At 34.5% G+C, this 8,367-nt stretch overlaps 2 protein-coding genes across 4 annotated transcripts; one reads left to right on the forward strand and one right to left on the reverse strand.

The window, feature by feature from the left end:
* The first annotated feature begins 543 nt into the window (after positions 1-543).
* On the forward strand, positions 544-5,374 carry LOC124918822. 3 transcript variants are annotated; one of them, XM_047458880.1, is made up of 2 exons: positions 544-1,784; positions 4,907-5,374. In XM_047458880.1, the coding sequence occupies exons 1-2, from the start codon at positions 559-561 to the stop codon at positions 4,959-4,961; spliced, it is 1,281 nt and encodes a 426-aa protein (XP_047314836.1). In that variant the 5' UTR covers positions 544-558; the 3' UTR covers positions 4,962-5,374. The 3 variants fall into 3 exon arrangements, with proteins under 3 accessions (XP_047314836.1, XP_047314837.1, XP_047314835.1); XM_047458881.1 differs by having other exon boundaries at positions 4,990-5,374; XM_047458879.1 differs by lacking the exon at positions 4,907-5,374 and adding an exon at positions 3,358-4,900.
* A 2,072-nt stretch (positions 5,375-7,446) lies between these two features.
* On the reverse strand, positions 7,447-8,367 carry LOC124931419 (late embryogenesis abundant protein, group 3-like). The gene is made up of 3 exons (XM_047471881.1): positions 8,198-8,367; positions 8,029-8,126; positions 7,447-7,940 (listed from the first exon to the last, which is right to left on the reverse strand). The coding sequence occupies exons 1-3, from the start codon at positions 8,365-8,367 to the stop codon at positions 7,447-7,449; spliced, it is 762 nt and encodes a 253-aa protein (XP_047327837.1).

Here is an 8,367-nt window from a genome sequence, read left to right on the forward strand (position 1 = left end):
AAAACAAGTACAACATTTAACCAAATATGATTGAGATGTGATTTGTCGAGGGATAATAGACCGGTATCATTTGAAAGTGGTTAAAGAAATATGAATCAAATAATTAATTGACCAAAGTGTGAGATCACAATGCTAATTATTAGAAAAATATGAATCAAATATTTGATTGACAAAATGAAAGTGTAAAGTTACGATATGAGAGATTCATTCGAAAAAAACATGTGATGAAACATGTAGAAAATAAGTTGTTTTATCGAAATGAATAAAATGTGGAATGAGGGCGTTATATTTTTTATTTTAATAATTTTAAAAATTAAATAAAAATTATTATAATTTTTTAATTTATTTTATTTTTATCCTTATTCGCATCGTGTATACGTAAATTTTCCTAGTTAATTTAATTTATAATAATGGAAAAAATTGTAATCAAACTCATCATCCTTAATATATATATATATATAGTATCTAAATAAAAGAAACAATTAATAATGACATTAGAAGTCCCAGATGTTTTACGAGGTTACCAAATTGGTCCCTGTGCATAAATTTAGACCAAATATGTCCCAATGGCGTTTGGTTCGTAAAGTTACCAAAATACCTAGCCGCGTTTCCTTTCTCTCTCTCACAAGCATCACTCTCTTCGTCAATTCGCATTCATCCTCCATGGGCGAGCAAAACCATACACTACAAACCCAAACCCACACCAAGATTCAGTTCCAATCTCACCATCAACCCAATTCCAAGACGCAGCAGCCGACGATCGATTCAAATGAAGAAGACCCACTTGATCTATCCAACAACACTTCATCCAAAATCCCTGTTCGACCTAACAAGCTAAGAAAGTTAACATCTTCCGATGACATTGCGGAAACCAAATCTTCATCTCACCTTGCAGATGCCGATGCCGATTCCTCAAACATCGTCGTGGCGGTTGAGAATGGCGCTCCTTCCGTCTCCGCGAATGGAAAGAGCAGACGGAGAAACCAGTCGTTATCGGCTAGGGCACAGCCGAGCATCATACGACCTTTGTCAGCGGATGGTGAGATCGAAAGGGCTATTGTTCATCTTCGCGCTGCTGATCCCCTTCTCGTGGAGTTAATAGATTCTCTTCCTCGACCCGCATTCGACTCCCGCCTTCCTCCGTTTCTCGCTTTAACCAAAAGCATTCTTTATCAACAACTCGCGTATAGAGCCGGCAATTCGGTTTATTCCCGTTTTATCGAGTTATGTGGAGGCGAGGACGGCGTCCATCCTAACGCAGTTCTCTCGATCTCGACTCAACTTCTCCGGCAAATAGGAGTTTCCGGTAGAAAAGCTGTTTATCTATACGACTTGGCTAACAAGTACAATACTGGGATTTTGTCCGACCAGTCCATAATTGGGATGGATGATAAGTCTCTTACGACCATGCTTTCAATGGTGAAGGGAATTGGGTCCTGGTCTGTTCATATGTTCATGGTTTTTTCTCTCCACAGACCTGATGTCTTGCCCGTCAGTGATACAGCTATTCGGAAGGGGGTACAGATGCTATATGGGCTTGTGGATCTGCCAAGACCGTCTCAAATTGAGCAACTATGTGAGAAATGGAGACCCTTTAGGTCTGTTGGTTCTTGGTACATGTGGAGACTAGTTGAAGGGAAGGGAAATGCTCACGCTGGAGGTCCTGCAGTTTTAGAAGCTGCTGTTCCTTTGCAGCAACAAATGGTGCAGCAAGAGACGCTGCAACAACAGCAGCAACATCAATTGCAGCTTTTGGAACCTATTCCTGGAAATACAAGTCTCGGGTAGTTGCATCCTTTCTTGAATCATTAATTTTGCATTACAAAATGTTGTCTGGGTCTCATTTGCTGGTTTGAAACAATTTATGTCTGGTTTTGCATGCTATGGATGGTTTATGGCCCCATTTGGGAAATTCCGGATTTAGAAATGTATCTGAATGAGATTGAAATCAAACTTAGTTAGACACTGATTCATTCGGTTGTTTCTCATATAAGTGTTTCCAAATGAGGCCAAATAAAGAGAGAGTAGCAAGCATAAGTGACAAAGGGAGTCAAAATGGATCTTTAATCACATACAATTTTGTTTTACTTGTTAGCATGGAAGAACTAACTCTCATTAATCATTCTAAAAATGCATGGAAAAAAAATTACTTCTGCCCATAACTCGATTAACCTTCCCTGGCAAAAAGGGTTGTAACAAACACTAAACTCAGACAGTATCTTTAGGATTTCATAACTGAGTCCCTTTCTTTATGTGCTTTGGGTTCATGCTGTTAATCTTAACACGTGATGAAGTAGGAATTCCAATGTAGCATCCAACATGATCGATAAAGTATAGGTAGCTGCCAAAAAAATAGGTCTGTGGTTTCCTTTGGGTGTGCTTGTAGTTGGTTTTGCAAGTGGGAGCAGACTTAGTTTGCATTTGGATGTTTCAAAATGACTCCCCTGACTAGCATATATGTATATGTGGATTTCAAGATAGACTAACTGAAAGCTTTTGAAATGGCTTATCAACATGGGATTTAAGAATATATCTATTTCAGTTCCAAAGTATTTTAGGCTATCCATAAGTACTTTGATGAAAATCCATTGTCCATAGTGTATGATCTTATATTATATATATATATATATATATATATATATATTATTAAGTTTGTTGTATTGTAATGCTTCCTGATATTGTTGTTTTGGAATGTCAGCAGACATCTGCATAATACAACGGGTCTACATGGAAACTGTATTTTTATCACAATCATAATCTCATTGGAAAATTGTCATAATTAAAATTGAAATTGATTTTTTATTATATGGTATAAAATTTATTTAGGATCATGATCAGATTAATTTTTGGATCATGATCAGATTATTTTTTGGATCATGATCTAGATTATTGAGTATTTTTTATTGATTCATTTGGTAAATAAATATTTGTTTTTATCATGAACCAAATTATAGTGTAATTTTTTTGTTTCATTTGGTATTGAAATCTTTTTCTCGATCCAAATGTAGATTTTGTCAGATCATGATCGACATGAAAAATATTTTGTAACAAAACAGCCCAATCGATACCATTTCCATGATGAACCAAGTTGAAAGGATCAATTGTCCCCAAAACTCCCAGTATGCTGGTGAAGACCAAAAGCAAGATAGATGTTCCTTACTAATATTTTGGTGCTCTAGAATTTGATCATATCAGCATAGTTTTTTCATTCCTGTAATTTTACTTTTAGGATGTTTAATATAACTTGTTAACTTGGGGAACCTTATTCCTATCATAATCAAACGTTTAGCGTGATAGCTACATCTTTGTTGGATTGATTCTTCGTCTACCTTTAACTCACTTTGTGTTACATATTAGGTTAGGTAGTTCGGGCGGTGGTGGTGCTTCAAAATTTGATTTATCTTTTCTTGTTCATCTGAGACGTCCTTAATATATCAGATCGAGCATCAGAGTTGCCCAATCAAAGAGCAGTAAAAATATCAGCATATTAAACATTTGAATTCAGCAATGATTCCTAATACTTGTGAAATTGATATACATAGAAAGGAATTTATTGGGATAATATATGAATAAATTTGTCAAACTTTCTTCTTTGTGTTTAGAATATGCATAATTTTAATAGTGTTTTTGGTTATTTTGTCCCTTGTCAAAATTTATCAGCTTATTTATACATTTTGCCAAATTCTAGAAGGCCTTTTCCCCTTTATTTCAATAATTAGAAACCAAATATTTCTCATTGAAAACTAACATTTTAGTAGGCAAGAAACGACAAGGCAAAGTTCTTGTCTACATGTTGAAACTTCTCATTTACTGCAATTCTTTTAGAACTGCATCAATTCTGGGGACCATGAATGTGTCTTTTGTTTTGACCATTATTTCCATTTTAGATACGGAAAAATGTCTGTTAGCCATCAGAAATTTGTTTACAATCTGTCTGAATGAAGTAACTAGTCATGGTAGTTTTCGAAAAAAGGCTAATTTCTCATGTTTGCAAAATTAATGGAACCAAGCTGAGTGCCAATATTCATTCTCTTATTTGGTTATTTCTGTGATGTATTTTTAAATTGAAAAAATGAAAAAGTGTTTCTTAAACTTAAAATATGATTTAACCCCTTCTTAGGATTTGAGTTATACAAAGTAGCAGGTTAATACATACATATAGGTAATATATCTGTGTTACATCTGATATTTTCCCCGTAATTTTCCCTCGATTATTGTAGGTATGGGTCATGAACATTGTATGCCAAAGTGGGTTTTAACTGACCATGGTCTTCACAGGGCAGACCTAGAGCTTGTTTGATGTAGGTTTTTTATTTTTATTTTTAAACAATCCGATTTTTTTGGAAAATTTATTGTTCGATGAAGAAATACAAAAGTTATATTTGTATTTTATATTTTTAAATTTTATAAAAAATAAAGGGTATATTTAGTAATTTAGTTGTTTTAAACGATGAAGTGATTGATAACGGGTTAAGGGGATATTCATCGAGAAAGACCATAGTTTAAAGGTCTTTAAAGTTGTACATTACTTCTTCATCTGGTAGAAGACTAGAACAGATTGATTAACAAATCTTCTACTGGCACCAAAAGCTTCTTCATAATCTTATTATTCCCCCTAAAATGTTTGTTTCCCATGTTCACCTTTAGCAAATGCCCAAATTAGTGAGAATTATAACCCCATATAATTAGTTATGAGGTTATGATGATGGTACCTTTGTTTTGTTTAAATGTCTTACTAACAATTATAAAAGTAAAGGGCTATGAGATTATTTCGGTCTTATTCTTGTTGATGGTTGTCAGAAGTATTCCATTTAAATAAATTGTTATCCAAAACGATAAGCAGCAGCGCCTGATGAGAGGATTGATTGGTTGGTTGTAGAACTAATGTTTTGTAAACAAACTGCAGGGGGGAATACTTCTCTGTATTTGAGAATGATATGATTGATGTCGGAAGATTGTGATGAACTTGGATTATATTTGCTGTTTCAGGGCTTGCATTTGGGGCCAGTAGTGAATTGAAAGAGAATTGTAGGATTCGAAGGATTACAAAAGTCTATGCATTCTTAAAATCTCCAAGAATTTTGGGTTTCTCGATGCGTGTCTAGAATGATTTCTGGCTGTAAGATTGCTATTTCTCCCACGCCTAAGAAGGAGAGCAACAAGTAATTACTATTCCCTTTCTCTTTCTCCATTCAATCCATATTATTTTCGAGGAATAAGTCTGTGTTTTGTGATTCTTGTCTATTATTCCATTGAAGTGGTTTAATAATTACATCAATTGTATAAGCCATTTCTTGTTCTTCCAAATCACTGGACATGTAATGAACAAACTTGTTCTCTAAACATATATGATATCCTTTGTAGTCCCCTTTCAGTTTCAGGTGGTCTGTCTTTATTGTAAAATCTGGTCTGGATTTTCTAAAACTGTCATTTTCCTTTTTGTTAGAAAAAGATTTTTTATTTTTTTATTTAGGAAACTCCACAACTCTCTCCGGACATTCTTAGCTAGACATTTTTTTTCCGGAAAAAGAATTATATTTTAGGATCAGAAATGTCTTTACAAATCAAAGTTAAAAGTTTATCTGCAATGTATCCTGATGGGGTTCCTAAGTATTAATCTCCTAATTATTGGAGATCATTAGATTTTAGATGTCTATAACCATATATCCATTTAGATAAGCATACACTATTAATGTGATTTTGTCCCTAGTTAAGCTCCTTCATTACCATCAACCTATCTTTGGCTGGAATTAAGTCCTTAGAGATCAAACATTAGTTCCAACTTAACTAAGTTCAATCCTTTTTTTTTTACCTAATCTCATGTTCCAACATAATAACTCATTAGGGTAGATGAAAAGAGTTTATGATTGTGGGATCTTATCACCTTCCTCTAGAGTTTATTCTCTGTTTATTTTTTTGGAAAGCATAATGCTGCAATTGGGGCATCTTTTCTTTTTATTGAGTTTCTTTAAAATATTTAACTCATATTAGTAAAAAATAGCTTTATTTTGTTGCACATTTTATAAAATTAGCATGATGACCCATTTACTTTAAGATGTTGTATGAACATAATAACTCATTAAGGTAGCTGAACTTGAAAGAGTTTGACCTGATCTCATGTTTAATTTATACCAAAAACAATTTAAGTTGAAAATCAGGCCTTTGGCCTTGCCCTAAAGTATCGATAAGGCGAAGACTTCTAGGGAAACTACGAAAGATGAAGTTCACATACTTGCGTATGGGGCCTTCTTCAGACTTATCAACATGTTGGACAACAACCGGGTAGGAACCCTCCATTCATCCCGCCCTTTAAAAAGTGAAAGAGACCGAGAAGAAAAAGATTTTGAGACTGGTAATCAGTATGGTTGAAAAGGGTGTTCAACCTACAGAAAACTCTTCAAGATATTTCAAAGATGGCAGACATTTTAAAGAAGTCCAACAAGAGCAATGTTTGAAATTGCAATCCATACATAAACACTAATACTGAGATCGGTTAGAGCAAGAACGTGGATTGCCTCAAGAACGGGTGGATGGGGTCCTTGGCTATCACTTCTTCGTGACAAAAAATGTGATCTTGTTGAACCTCACCATGCCTAGGAAGGGGAAGGAATGTATGGGTGGTTCAGGAACCGATTGATTTTGAGCCTACTTGTTATCAATGGGATCCCATGAGACGAAAGTTGCCAATTTCATGGGAATTTACCCACCACATATGTGCACAAAGGAACAAAATGAGTAAAAATGTTTGGCGAAAGTCATGAAATTGATTAAAAATAGCAAAAGAAAAGCGGTAAAGACCTCTTATCTTAACTTTAAGACAATTTATTTTGCCAAAAGGAGAAAAAAAAGTTGTCCAAAGTCCAAACCCTATTATTTTAGTTATTTGATCTATATTTTGTGCCTGCTTCATAGACCCTTTATTGGAAGTAATATTACCATATTAGCTTTTTTCTAGTTTAGTTTATTAGCACTTTGTAAAGAAGGAAAAACACAATGATGCAATTTGGTCATATTTATTAATATATTTATTTATTTATTTTTTGTGTTTATTTAAAGTATTTAACTCTCAGAATATTAATAAAAATATATATTTCTTTAAAATTTTACAAAGATAGTACAAATTTTCATATTCATGATCTCATTTCAATTTATATGTTATTTTAGTGGTAATCAATTTTAGATATTTGACAAAATATTCTCATTTTTTTAATGGAAATAATTCACTTTTTACAATGTTAATATAAACAAGGTTATTATTAAAATAATCTCAATCCTCACTTATAAATATGATAAAGCATAAACTTATATCTGCCATTATTTCTTCTACAACATCTAAACCAAAATCACACAACGGACACACTTTAATGTTGATTTTGTAAAACATACCATAAAAAACACAACAAAACTAAACATATTTTTTTTAAGAATCCCGATTATGATAATCGATTAAAGCTCAGCAATGCCATCCCGCATCTTTTTGCCAGCATTTTCAGCCCCCTCTGCTGCTTTCATCTTCGCAGAATCTAAGTTTTCCGACGCTTTCTTCTTCGCAGAATCTAAGTTTTCCGATGCTCTTTCCTTACCAACTTCATATTTTTCGGCAGCAACTTCTTTCGCAACATTAAGTCCATCATTGGCTTTATCCTTCACTTCCTCCCCTTTATCAGATGCATAATTCTTGCCTTGACTATATGCATTTGATGCATGTTCTGAAGCCTTTTCTGATGCATAATTATAAGTGTCCGAAGCCTTATTGACACCTTCTTTCATAACGGTTTTGGCTTTCTCAGCTCCCACAGTCGCCGCTTCACTCGCTTTCTCAGACACGGTTCTGTATGTTTCAGAAGCCTTTTCTTCTACTTTCACTTTCACATTTGTCGCGATATTTGATGCCCCATCTTTTGCTTGACTCGCTATGTTCCCTGCCTTCTCTGACGCACCTTGTTTCAGATAAAAAATCAATAATGTCATCAACTCATCCTACAAATCTAATTGGGATTTATTTATTATAAAAAGAAAGTTGTGAACCAGATGCCACGGTGGTGACTGCCTCTGCAGATTTGGATGCCGAAGTTTTAGCCGTGTTGGCCATTCCTTGAGATGCTTCCTCGCCCGACTTATATCCCCTGAGATCATGATCACGATGATGAAATAAATGTAATTAACTGAATTGAATTGAATTGATGAAAAGACATACTCGTAGAGCATTCTTTTAGCCCAAGAAGACCATGCATCGGCTTTTGCTTTAGCGACCCCTATTGTTTCCGACACTTGAGCGTTCACGTTCAACGCCGACCACGGTAGTCTCGTTTCCACTGACATTGTTGCAACCACAAATAGAATCAAAATCGCCGCCCTCTTCCCCAT

This window comes from Impatiens glandulifera, chromosome 1 (assembly GCF_907164915.1).
Source record: "Impatiens glandulifera chromosome 1, dImpGla2.1, whole genome shotgun sequence".
Lineage (NCBI taxonomy): Eukaryota > Viridiplantae > Streptophyta > Magnoliopsida > Ericales > Balsaminaceae > Impatiens > Impatiens glandulifera.